Source organism: Helianthus annuus, chromosome 5, assembly GCF_002127325.2.
Source record: "Helianthus annuus cultivar XRQ/B chromosome 5, HanXRQr2.0-SUNRISE, whole genome shotgun sequence".
Lineage (NCBI taxonomy): Eukaryota > Viridiplantae > Streptophyta > Magnoliopsida > Asterales > Asteraceae > Helianthus > Helianthus annuus.
Genome location: NC_035437.2, coordinates 619296 through 633566, shown reverse-complemented (window position 1 = coordinate 633566; position 14271 = coordinate 619296). Strand labels below are relative to the sequence as shown.

The 14271-nt window shown below is 41.4% G+C and overlaps 1 protein-coding gene across 1 annotated transcript; it reads right to left on the bottom strand.

Moving 5' to 3' along the window:
• Nucleotides 1-3101: 3101 nt before the first annotated feature.
• Nucleotides 3102-7308, bottom strand: LOC110939590 (phosphatidate cytidylyltransferase 1). The gene is made up of 12 exons (XM_022181153.2): nt 7192-7308; nt 6393-6500; nt 5692-5945; nt 4934-5085; nt 4724-4865; nt 4439-4595; nt 4302-4349; nt 4126-4212; nt 3921-4049; nt 3792-3848; nt 3587-3670; nt 3102-3513 (listed from the first exon to the last, which is right to left on the bottom strand). Exons 2-12 carry the CDS (start codon nt 6468-6470, stop codon nt 3424-3426), a joined length of 1278 nt encoding a protein of 425 aa, XP_022036845.1. The 5' UTR covers nt 6471-6500; nt 7192-7308; the 3' UTR covers nt 3102-3423.
• Nucleotides 7309-14271: the final 6963 nt, after the last annotated feature.

The window sequence follows — 14271 nt, the reverse complement described above, 5'->3', positions numbered from 1 at the left end:
TTACATGTGCATCTTCACAACAACAAGACCGATTGTCCTTGTCATCTCACCAACAACCATATCTTCCCTCCCTAATTTCTTGATCAATAAGGTAGCTAGCTAGCCAGCCACTAATGATCTCACTTTCTGCAGCTATTGATGAAGGCTTAATTCTGCACGTCAACGTGCTTCTCCTACTCATCAAGCACTTGAACAGGTCACTAGTTACTCAACTTATTTCTAATTCTTTTTACAACATTTAATCAAACAGGGATGGGATTGATGTGTCAGTCAAGGACTCTCTTGGTTGGTTCTTCTTGCTGACAAGAAAAGAAAAGAAAAGAAAAGAAAATTGGAGCAGGAGACAAATCTTCAAATTATCAAGGAGAGCATTCACATCTAAGGAATCTAAATATGTGTGTGTTGTTTTTAAAATATAAAAAGTATAAAAAGTGGTTGTGAGTGGATGAGAGAGAAAATGTTACTGTTCATCTGTATATTTGAGGGGACACTGTTCACCCTCTATAATATTTTAATATATTTTGAAAGTGATTGTGAATGGAGAAGAGAGAAAAGGTAATGATAAAAGTATAAAAAAATATTATTTAATTGAAAATGAGAGATAAAATGTAGTGTTTTTTAGTGTAATTTAGGGTGAAAATATGGTGGGTTGGATGTGAATGCTCTAAGAACCCAAAAACTTCAAGACCTCTTTTAGTCATGTCATTTCTTATTATACCTAGCAGCAGTTTGTTTGTTGTATCCAATTCATCTCTGTCTGTCTCTTAATCTTTTTTTTTTTGTAGATACAAATTAATGATCTTCATTACATAAAAGAAGACCAGGGCCGTCCCTGAAAATGATATAAAACTTTTGGGCCTCGTGCGAGACAAAAAGTTGGGCCCCCTCCCTATAATATGAACTCATCAATCATATAGATTCTCCTGCATCACAAACTTACTTACTTAAGCGAATCGTGAGGCTTTTCTTGCGATTTTGAAAGTAAAGCTCTCGATCAAGTATTGTAATCCATACCAATTCTTCTCTATATTTCAATGTACCACAATTATCCATGTTCATAAAGTGAATGCATAACTCAAATTAGCATTGATTTAAAAACAATAAAATCCTAGTTTTATCTTACAAATAAATTGATAAACCTAACATTAGTTTCAACCCCCTCCCGATAATCAAAATTAACTAACACTAAAAAAGAACTCTAATATATATGTAACATATCCAAATTAGTTTAGCAACACGAACCTTATCATACAAATAAAATAAATAGAACTAGATATTGAGTTCTTCTAAGTTATATTGTAAATGGTTAAATGATAAATGAGAAATAAAATACCTCTAAATTTAAACAAGTAAACACATAAAGTTTGTTATGTAAATGGTTAAATAGAAGAAAAAAATCAAAGAGCTCAAGGCCAATGTAAAAATCTAAACTAAAAAATGATTGCACCAAGGTATGAGATTCCACACTTAATAATACAAACTAAGATTCTTAGAAACAAAAGAAAATTTGCAGAGACTAGAAAACAAAAGAAAAATTGGTATGGTGGGATTCGAACGGGGAATCGGCCAATTCATCAGATAATTTCCGCATCCATTAAGCCAAAGGGGGGTTTTGGGCTTTTTCTCTACATCGACTTTATATATTAAAACATATATATTTTTTAAACAACTTTGGGCCCTTAGATTCTTTGGGCCCTGTGCGGTGGCACCTCCCGCACAGGCCCAAAACCGGCCCTGAAGAAGACATAAATGCCGTAGGTACAGCTGTATAGAGCAGGGGAAAAGTATTCAGTAAAATTTGGGATGCTTTTTGATGATCCTACTTCTTCTGCTGTAAGATTGATGGACACCAGCAATGTACACATTGGCGAAAGTGTTCAAAGCCAATTCTGGGTGGGTGCAGCAAGCAGGCCCTTCACAAACTAGGCTAGCTGATGTGCAGCCGGCCCCTATAAGTCTGTTCAAAGAAAGGATGCTGATATGTGGGTTTTAATGAGTGCAGGGTATGTTTTGTAATATTCAGTATTAGAGGGGTTATAGTTGTAAATAGCTGGGTAGTTGATAGTTAGTTAGGGAGAAGGTTGTTAAATAACGTTGTAATCAGTTGTAGTGAGTATTGATTAATTGAGATAACTTTCTGACTGTTTCTTCCTCTTCTTCTTCTCTGATTTCATTCTTCAATTCCACCACGTATCAGATGCTTGCAGTGGTTCAGATTCACAAAATACTCAGCCAGGATTAACGGTAGCAAGAAAGAGGCACAGGTCACTGCTCTTTTTTTTTTTTTATCATGTAATATGGAGTTTTATTACTTGTTTAAGAATGCTGCTGAGTTAAAGGAATGTTGGTCCAGTTCAATGACTTGCACTTGCAAAAGCGGAGATACAGGGGTAGACAAGCACAGAAGCAGCAGGAAGAAAGGGACTGTACACTACTAGAAAGTCTGAACTTTCTTACACCAGTTTTCAGTCTGTGCTATCTTCTTTTAGTTTATTCTTTCTATTATCATATTCATACTCTTTTTCTGTATGCTAAAACTTGTGTTTGCTGTGTAGTCGGTGGTTGCACAACTTAGGCATGGGGATCTTTTTCATTCAGCCAATATTGTATCAAGGTTTCTTCAGTGTGGATCTTATTTTTTGCTTCAGAAACAAACAACTGGCTGCCAATATTTTCCTTTGATTTTACTTTTTAGTTTCAAAATTCATTATGATATCACATTTTACTCTCATCTATAACATTATCTGATGACAACTGATATTGCCTAAAATCTTTACACACTAGTTTTTTTACCATATTTTAATTGACTGTATGAGTCAAATTTTTAATATTTGTTAATTTATCGATTTCTCATATTACAAACTCAACTCTCAACTTCCACTCATGGAGTATGAGGAACATGAGAAATGGGCATGGAGTGTTGATTTCTCACGTACTGAACCTACAATATTGCTAGTATCTGGTAATGATGATTGCAAGGTACTTTCCTTTTGGTGGGGATGTGTACTCATTTTTCTTCTGGTTTCTTAATGCATTGCATAATATCCAACAGGTAAAGATTTGGTGTACCAAGCAAGAGACAAGTGTTATTAATATTGACATGAAAGCAAATATTTCACTACATTTCACTTCTCCACAAGACCACAACACATGTTCTTGGGTGTGAGATGCAAAACCCTCCCCGATGCATGGTGAGCTTTTTTTCATATTTCACATTTACAATCTTAAATGATATTACAACAGCATGTAGCAACAAGAAAACCTGATATACTTATAGATCACTGTTTCTGGGACAACTTTGAATGAAATTTTGATACAAAAGACGGCTCAGTCATCTACATCTTAAAGAGAGATGGGTTGAGTCGAGGAATCCTATCTACCATTACTATACACCAGCACAGCCGGTTATGTATGCTGCAAACTTCAAGATTCACCAAACTGCCTATATTGGATGATTTCTCCTAGGTTACCGTACAATACCCGTTGCTCCTCGTAAGACAGATTCATTACAATCTGAAACATTAAACGCCAACCATCAATTTACTTTTCCTTTTTTTTATTTCTTAGAAAAAAGAAGCATGTATACCTGGTCGAGAATCATCCCAACTGACACACTTTGAGCCACGATAAACGACTGATGGTAGATGTATGCAAACACAGCCATCACCATCTGCAAATTAGTCACTCTCCAAATCAGACGAGTTTTCACATGTTTAACTACTAGTCGTCAAATGTCTCCAAATCGATATCATAATCACTTTCCAAAAGGATAACGTTTATATTACACTCACCTGACAGTCCATTCTGTCAGTGATTCCACCATGTCCAGGAATGCTATCCCCAAAATCCTAGAGGAAATAAGAATAAAATAAAGCATCAAGTTGCAGCATGAAGAATTAGAAAGCTTATAAAAAACGCACCTTGATCTTAAAGGCTCGTTTAAAACCACTAGCAAAGAAGCCTCCAAAAGGAGCAATAATAGAGGCAAAAAGTCCAAGACCCAATGCGTGCCACTGCACAGGCAAAACATGCATCTCTTTCCATGGAAACTGCAAACAGACCAATAAATCAAAGAAATACAAATACACATGTGTAGTGTAGTGTAGGTATATTATATTAAGTTACCCATTCGGGAAGCCATGCAGGTAAAGTAACGTTGTCAGGCGTAAAGAGGGGGCCAGGGTTGCATTGAAGCCAACCAGTGGAGAGGTCCTGCACCACAATTCTTCTTCAAGTTAATAATAATGTCTCCTCAAAGAACAATAACAATACTAATAATAGTTAATAGCCGGATGGAGAACCTTTCTTGGACAAGTTAACCACTGGAAGCGACCTAAAAAATTAGCAAGCTGCACAACACCATAGATAGTTAGGTACACACTTACTACCAACACATCATAATAGCAACATGAATTTGGATGGGCTAATGAGTGCTCACCACAAAGGCAGATATAATTGTAGTAACCGATGCTCCGATAAATCCCTCCCAAGTCTTCTTTGGAGATAACTTGATCAATGGTGTCTTTCCAAAGAAGAACCCAAAGATGTAGGCAGTAATATCATTCACCACAATAAGTGATGCAGGAAGAAGAAACCTGCGTTACATTTCATTTGCATTAATACTTGTTTCATTTTTTGTTATTTGCTAAATAAGTTTTTAGCTCCATCATGTGTCAATTCGCAGAAATGCATACGTGTGAGATAAATTTGCTACTTATATTACCAGAAAATTCCTTCGAAAATATTGGCTACTGTGAAAGAGGACTGTGTGAACACCACAAAAAGGATCATATGTGTCCATGCATATTGCCCAAACTGATACTTGTACATCTTCGTCTTTAATGACAGAATGAACCAAACGAAACCTGAACCAAAATCAATTAACTATTCACAACTTGCCAAAAGATGATAATCATCATAGAAATTCACCAACCTGCTATATACAAGAAATAACAGGTAACCATATGATACTTGATAAGGTTGGCCACAATCTTATACAAAAACTTGTCTGTTGCCACCGTATTCACAAGCCGTTGACTAAGAATGCGACCGTATACAAATAACATTGCTGTGAAGAAAAAATGCCTGCAATGAAAATATGTTTGTAAAAAGACGTCGATTTGTTTATTATAAAGAGTGATCACAAGCAGGGGCGGAGCTTTTAAGGGGCAAGGGGGCGCACCCGCCCCCGACAATGTTTCGGTTAGTAGTGTAATTTTTCAGATTTTTCGTCCGAAATTTTTAAAATTATATAGGTCCGTCCCCCGCCAATTATTTTGCCTAAAAATTCCCTGCCCCTACCAAAAATTTATACATATTTTCTAATTGGGTTAAAAAAGTACATGAAGAATTGGGCTATTAGTATTTTTTTATAATTGTTTTTAAACTTGAAGTGAGTTTAAATAAAGTCTGAAACTAGTTTTTATATAAATGAAACTTGACGGTTCAGATTTAATTTTTTTATGTGTAAGAACGGGTCCTTTAAATGAATGAAGATTATTTACTTTTAATTGGAGTTATTATTGTTTGACCCGACCCGAACATATAACCCAAAACATAGCAATAGGAAAAAAATTTGGATCCCGTGACTTTCCGCCCCCGCGGAACTTTTGGTCAAGCTCCGCCACTGATCACAAGAATTATCCTGACAAGAACATAAAGAGCCTGCCACCTTAGAATCAGTTTTCTTACCAATTTAAATTCCTGAATCCAGGGAGTCGTTTGTCTTCATTTGCTTTTCTTAGTAGACCAAATAGCTCTTTTGCCATGAATATTTGGATGATCACAACCGTGGCCCAAATATAGAGATGCCCCATGTACACAACAAATATAAAGCCACCAATCATCCAAATACTTGAATACGCTCGAATCATCATTGACCTGTACTTGTTTTTGTCATTTACCAACAACTGCTTTCCAATAGTCTGCCCTGCATCTGCTGGAACCTGCAATTTAACAGATATTAACTTCAATCATCCTATAATTCCTATTACTTTAAACTTCCAGTTAATAGACTAGTAGAAAGGGTAAATAGTTGTCAGAACCAACTTCGAACTTAGGCGCGGTTATTGTTGAATAAAGAGATAACATCCAATTTATGGTTTATACGATATTATAGTTTAATACGGTTGAGGGCGAAAAATGGATTTGAAAACACGAGTTTGTCCTTTCGGTTTGAAAAGCAGGACACAAATTGACTCAATAAAACAAGATAGGCAGGCAGACATGCCAATGTGCCTTATTTCGCTGGATTTTGCGAAGTGGATTTGTATTTATGACTTTAAAGACGTTGGTGAGAAGCTTCAACCAGCAGAGAGGGACTAATAGTCTTAGTTGCTAGCTGTGAATCAAAATGCAATTATATGATTAGTGAAAGGCAGTTACATGCTTACCTCGTTTGAAGCCTTGCGCCGCCGAATCCTTCCAGCATGTGTAACTTGAACACTACTACCACCGTTGTCCTTTATCATGGTCCCACAGATTCAACTTTCACTTACTCCCTTAAATAACATAAAGAGAAAAAAAAACACCCTTGAGATGAAAATACATAGCCGCTATGTTGATGTAGCAATGTATTTCTTAGTTCTTACTACAAACAAACTAGCACTCCCTATTTTCCAAGTGGTAAGCAACCAAGTAAAGAAAATAAACTAGTGAGGCGGGCGGGATGCATAAGTAGTAACTTAGGAAAACAAGCAAGCTTATATGGTAAAAAAAAAAAAGTAAGCATATGACAAGAAAATTGATCAAATAAGCCATCATCATGTTCATGGCACAGGCCTAACTAAGAAATTGATACGACAGTGGAGAAGGGACAAACACAATAAAAAATAATTTAAACTGCCTGCCACAGGCGTTGTTACCCTATCAAAGACATCATTTTCTGAATTGCATTGAGACAGCCACAGCCAGCCAAGTTTCCATTGACCAATCAAAACAAAACAAATATTGTTGCCATCTCTTTCGAACAGCAAAGTTATCACCAAGACAGACAGGAAGTTGATAGATTTTAAAAAAATAAAAACTAAACCCTAATCATAACATAAGCCTTCAAATTAAGCTTCGATACACTAACTAACAGCAGTTGGAAGAATTGCCATTCCTAAATTAAGCCAATAACGTAAAGTAAACCAGAAATTACAAATCCGAACATGATGAAACCATATCTAATTAGCAGCAAGAGAAGCAAACCTAGCAGCAGTTAAATCTGGCAATCTTCAACACTTGCACAGACATACATACATACATGCGTCTTCTGTAATCTAATTATATATACACTCACACTCGCACACAATATGCATTCGGAATAATCCCAAAAAATAATAATATAATTTGTGCTCCTCAATTTTTTTAAAAATAAATGCACCATTAGTCCAAAAGTTTAAAGGAATTCCATTTAAACCCTCAGCTTTTCATCAGGGGCACTTCATTTCATTGCCTCACAATTTAATCTGTTTTTTCTTACTCTACAAAATTTACCTTGCACTCTATCAAAAATAAATGTTAAATAAATATGTCGTTTTTTGAGTTCACCCGTCTAACTAGATGGCTAAACAAGTCATATTCGAGTTGTACTAAATTAAACAGGATGAGTTATCAGCCCATCTAAAATTAAAATTATGAAAAATGTGTGTGTATATATATATAGGGGTTGGTTAACGTACAATTAGCCTTAACGTATGATTCGTAGGTGAAGAAACACTGACCTTAACAACTCTGAAAACTTCAACGATCAATGACTCGAACGTGTGGCTGCAAAACAGAAACACCGTTAGGACTCGTTACAGGAATGGGGTTATTCCTGTAACCACCCTCCGGCGTGAGAATAAGTATTCGTTTTTGGGAGAAGTATATGAAGGGAAAAGTGTATGGAAAAATAGATGATCGTACCTTACGTATTTGTCTTTATTTATAGGTTCTCAATTAGGGTTTCCCTTATTTTAGGATGTGCTCCGATAAGGTGGAGATTTACACGATCTTCCCGAAAAGTGGGAGATTTAGTTATGCACCTTCCTTATAGATATGGAAGGTTCTAGAATAATTCTTGGTATTTATGTTAATATAAAAGGTTGTAACCGGGTCGGGTGATCGACGCGGGTCACACCTCGTCATGTCCCCCCAGTCCGAGTTCATGGAGGGAGTCCATTAAGTCGGACTAAGAGAAAAAGAAAAAAAGGGTAAACTCGTAATGATTTGTGTAACGACCTTTGGAAATGACGGCGAAAATAGTGGATGTGACAGTTGGGTCATCTTGTCAATGACAGCTGTCTTTTCCCGTGGTTGACACGTGCGTCGATTCGTACACATTTTTGAATTTGAAAAGTTTTCGTATCTTATAAAGGACGATGCCTTAAACGGAGGTTCAAGAAATTTCCCCCAAATTACTCTGTCATCATTCTCTCTATTCAATGGCTTCGAAAACGACCGAATCTTCTTCCGCCGCTGCCTCCACGGACGTACTTCTCTGCAAATGGGGCGTGATGTCTTTCAACAATTTGGTCCATGATTATGGCATTAGGGCTGAATGGAATCCTGTGTTGCCGTCAAAAACCGACACCGCCTTTCCCCTGAAAGCAGGTAAAATCACTTTGTTTAGTGATTTTTTCAAGTTTTGCAACTTCCGATTACCCATCACCAAGTTTTTGAAATTGGTGCTTGACTTCTATCGCATCCACATTTCTCAAATACATCCTCTTGGCCTTGTGAAACTTCGACAATTCGAGTATGCCTGCGTAGCTCTTGGTCACATCCCAGAACTGGTTGTCTTTAGGGCTTTCTTCGTACTTGTGTGGAAATCCCCTTTCTTTACCTTTGATCGGCGGGATACAGAGATATCGTGTCTGAGGGAGATCCCTACTAGTTCTAGAGACAAGGATTGGAAGAAAAAATTCTTCTACCTGGATGCCAGTGCTATTCCCGGGGAAATGCATTGGCAAGATAAAGGACCGAAGGATAAAGTGAAGGATGATGCTCCCCCTGCAGATTCGTACGCGTCAAACGCGCTGTATGTGAAATTGTGTGGCCGCCCCTTTGAGTGCACTATTATTCCAGAAGGGGCGCTAGTGATGGCCGGTATGAGCCTGTTATGGCCGGATATAAAGCGTTATCCCTCATTCCAACGGGAAGATGGAGGTATGTTTACATCACCACACCTGGTTAACATATTTTTAAATCCGGTATTTATTTAATCACGTATTTTGCGCAGGGGAGTGGGGGATGTTTGACTTTATTGATCCACCACGTCACCTTGCGTTGAAACCCAACGACCGGAGACTTGATGAAGGGGAACCAGATGTGTTGAAAGTTCATCTGGAGCAATTTCTTCTACCAGCGATGCCAACGGATCCCTTGGAGTATATCGCTCCCTTGTCGAGTATGGCGGCCGCTGTTTCAGCATCATCAGAGAAGAAACCTATCCGGCTAAAGCTGTCCGGGAAAAAGCCTGCAGCTACTACTGTCAGCGTGCCCGTGATGGAAGAGACACCCAACGCGAGTCGTGAAGTTTCTTTAGCTTCCGACCTGACCAGTCCTGGCCGTGCTTCGAAAAAGAGGAAAATCTTTGTGGCACCTACGCTGAGCGCGTTTCAGGCGGTGCAAGCCGCATGTGCGATTTCACCAGGTATTTCATTTTAAGTAACCATATGACATACTAGTGTTCCTGCTGATAGCGTCCATCTGGTCTTGTGGTGTAGGTACCTTTGTGGGAATATCATCCGGGGTTGTGACATCCACTGTTGTTTCAACTGTGGCGGCGTCATGTACTGGTAGTGCCAGCATGCCTACGGGTCCACAAGTTCCAGCGTCATTCGCTCCCGCTGTGAGCTGCGTCATGCCCATTCCTAGTTCTACGGTATCCATAGCCGTAACTTCCGAGCCGCTGTCCTCGCTTCGATCGGGTGGTATTGACACAGTCCTTCCTGAATCGCCCAAGGACATGTTTGCTGGTTTTGACACAAATGCTGCTGCCGCGTCGACCGCGCATGAGGCAACTAGCGTGGGTGGGGGTGACAATCGTGCGTCAAGCAGCGGTATTGCCGACGATGGTGCTCGTTTGATTGACGATTTGTTTATACCGACCGTTTGTTGGGATCCTCATGCCCAAGATAAGCGTTACCAGCCCCAATGGAAAATTGCTGAATCTTCCCGACTTATCTTTCCTCCAGTTGTCCAACATTGGGTTGAGAAGGCGTATCCCCCCGCCGAAGCGGCGTATGTTGAGGGATTAAACAATGAAGATTTGATGAATTCGTCTATATCAGACTCTGTGACCCTACCTCGCCGGTTGGTGGAGATACGGCGCCGGTGGGTGCGTGATAACGCCCAACTTCACGAGGCCCGAGCCATTATCCAAGAACTGAGGGATGACAAACATCGCCTCGAAAGTCAACTGCAGACCGCTGGATTGAAAGAGACCCGATTTTTGTCAGAGAAGAATAAGGCCGAGGAAGATTTGCGAAGGGTAACTGAGCATCTTGCCGAGGAGAGGATCTTATGGGCCCGCGATATGGCGGAAAAAGATCGGGTTCTGGCTAAGGCGAAAGATGTACAAGAGGAGTTGGAACGCAAGGCTGTGGCGGAAGCTCAGAAGGTGAGACACGAGTTGTCAGCCCAATTGGAAAAATTTCGTGTTGACACTGATTTTGTGTCCCAGGTGCAGGAGCGGTATCAAGAGTTGACAGCTGAAGTTGAAACTTGCCACACCAAGATCCGACTGATGCAAGGAGAGCTAGAGGAGCGCGAAGCAAAATTCAAAGAGATGCAGGATCATTGTGACTCCCTTGTTACTCAAAACAACAAGCTTGCCGCTTCATCATCTTCCAAAGTAAAAGAAGTGGAGAATGCTCTGGTACAATCTCATGCAGAGATTGATGATTTGACCAGTCAACTGGCGGCGTTACGGGGAGACAGGAATTGGTTGATAACTAACGGGCTAGTGGGGGCGTTCGAATATCTGCGTGAGTCATCTCATTTTACCGGCCTGATTGACCGCCTGTCCGCCGCGGCCTACCAATCCGGGCATCACGATGGGGTACTTAAAGGCTACATAGATTGCCAACAGGTGGAGAGAGTGTCGCCGGATTTCCAGGTTACCAAAAGTAAGTTGCAGGCCGATATGGCGAGTGCTCTTGAGGCGGCGTATACCGAACCTTTACCGTGTTATGGCGATCTGATGGATAAGGTGAATAAGGAAGGTATAGAGTCCCTTCGTCTGATGCTGGACCCTGCGGATGAATCTGAGGAAGACTGACTGTTCCTTTATTCATGTTGTTGCTTATTCTGTACTCTCGTTAGCACTGTTTGAATTGGGTTTAGTGCCCATTTTCTGTTTTGATTTGACAGCTACATTAATGCAAATGTCATGATTACTGACACCGCCGGCTTGTAAAGTATGACTTGGTGGCTTGTGATGATTACTTCTAATTAATATATCTGATGTCATCACTGTCAAAACTTTTTTAACTGCTACTATAAATTTACCCTTCGTTTCCATTTTTGGTTATGTTTTTGCAATGGAAAGAAAACGGTACAGGCAAAGACTTTCCGAAATTTTTCGGGTGCTTGATGCTGCCGATGGCCTGTTGATGCTACATCAACCGGTGACGAGATCAATGCTTAGGGCCCGGAGACCTATCCCAAATGCTGCTCCGGTTCGTGCAAACCGAGCCTGTCAAAGTCTCGTTGTTCCGGATCCTCCACCGGAGGATCCCGGGGTACAACTATCAGCTGACATACTTACTGGCTTGATTCCGGTGGATCCTGAGCAACGATACCGTCTGACTTACCAACGTCAGTCCGGCAGTCGGAGGAGGCAGCAGGTGGATGGCACTGGTTTGGAACCCCAAATGGTTGGTTGTTCATCTGCCAACCCAGTGGTGGTGGTGGACGACGGTGATGATGATGATGTGTGGGTGCCTACCCCTGCAGTGGTGATGGCACCCCATCTTTCTTAATGGGTGTTTGTGAACATGTTCTTTGTTTTGGTTCCCTTATGTTTGTTTTTGTAAAAACAGGGACAAGTACTTGGTTTGTAATTTTTTTGAGATAGGTTATGTATATGTGACAATGCCTATCTATTTTTGGGGCGGTTTATGCATCTATTACCAAGATGCCCGCCATAAGCGCTCGTAGTGATTACCCTATGACTTATAATGAAAAATGTTTCGTGTTTAAGGGTTTTGTTTGTGTTTTTACCGGTTAATGCATTCATTGTGCGATGGTAACTTTCGTAGTAGATGAACTTGTAATTTTATTGAACTTGCATTAAGCAAAAAAGGAAAAGAGTGGAAAATCCCTTAAAGGGTTACAAATGCGAACTGGAAAAGGTGATTAACTCTTGCTGTTAGAAGCAAGGCATTACAAATAGCATTTCTTCAGCTGTGCGATGTTCCAACTGCGCGGGATTGGCGTGCCATCTAGTCGGGACAGGCGATAGGCCCCTTTGCCCAAGTCTTCCTGGATGACATAGGGACCCTCCCAGTTGGGGCCTAGTTTTCCCGCTGGTTCCGCTCGACTTGCCTCGTTGTCGCGCATGACGTAATCGCCTACCTTGAAACTTAGTTTAGCCACCCGCTTGTTGTAATACTTTTCCAGAGCTTTTTTGTAGCGTGCCTCGCTGATGGCGGCCGCCTCGCGCCTCTCTTCCAACAAATCTAGGCCTGCTCGCAGTGACTGGTCATTGTCGTCGTTTTCCCTGAGGCGGCGTAACGATGGCAACCCTGCTTCCGCAGGTATCATAGCCTCCATTCCATAAGTAAGGCTGAATGGGGTTTCATTGTTGCTAGTCTTGGGCATTGTTCTATGTGCCCAGAGGACATGTGGCAACTCTTCCACCCACGAGCTTCCTTCGTGACCCAGCCGCTTTTTGATGCCTTCCAGCAAACTCCTGTTCGTCCGCTCTACTTGCCCGTTACCCTGTGGGTGTGCTACCGACGTGAATATCTGCTGGATGCGGAGGTCAGCGCACCATTCTTGGAAAATTCTATCCGTGAACTGCGTCCCATTATCGCTCACCAGGTAGAGTGGTAAGCCAAACCTGCATACAATGTGTTCCCAGAGAAACTTTTTAGCGTTTTCTGCCGTTATCTTAGCCAGAGGTTTTGCTTCCACCCATTTGGTGAAGTAGTCAACCGCCACAATTAAATATTTCAACTTCCCAGGGGCTGGCGGGAAAGGTCCTACGATATCCACAGCCCATTTCTGGAATGGCCATGCTGATGTCACCGGTATAAGACTATTTTTGGGCCGAATTGTCTGAGGGGCGAACTTCTGACAGCTGAGGCATCTTCGCAGTTCTCTGACAGCATCTTCGTGCATCCCGGGCCAGTAATACCCCGCGCTATGAATTTTGGCTACCACTGCTCGAGGACCTGCGTGTATACCGCATATGCCCTCATGTATTTCGCTGACCAGGTATTTCGCTTCAACCGGGGAGACGCATCGCAGCAGCGGACCCAGGTAAGATTTTCTATATAAGATGCCATCGTTGACCTCGTATTGCAACGCTTTTGTTTGTATCTTTCGTGCTTCGCCTTTGGCGGAGGGTAACTCGCCGGTTTTCAGAAAGAGTAGGATCGGGGTATACCAGCAGGGCTCTTCGACTGTGACGGCGAAAACGCTCCGTGGTTCGATGGAGGGGGTCTGTAGTGTTTCAACCTTTACCTCCCTCTCCATGCCGGAAGTGGCTAGTTTGCTTAAGGCGTCTGCTATCTGATTCTTCCCTCTGTGCACGTGGTTAAGTGTGACTTTGTCGAAGGAATTCATGAGCTCTTTGGTTTTTGCCAGATATTTTGCCATTGCCTCGTCTTTTGCTTCATATGTTTCGTTGACTTGATTGTTGACCAGTAGTGAGTCGACGTATGCGTCGACCCTGGCTGCACCCATGGATTTTGCCATTCGTAGACCAGCCAGTAGCGCCTCGTATTCCGCCTCGTTATTAGAGCACTCGAAATCAAAACGTAAGGCGTACATTAGCCTGATTTGGTCCGGACTTATCAGCATCAGACCTGCCCCAGACCCTTTACCACTAGACGATCCGTCTGTGTACAACTTCCAAGTCTGCCTTGCTGTGCTCGTTTCTGGTATGTCTTGGACAACCGGGTCCGTGACTACCTCTCCTTCTGGTATTTCGGCTAAGAAATCGGCGATAACTTGTCCCTTGACTGCTGTGCGTTTCTGATATTCGATATCCAGGGCTCCCAACTCGATAGCCCATTTAGCCAACCGACCCGAGACCTCCGGTTTGTGCAGGATCTGCTGTAGCGGGTAATTAGT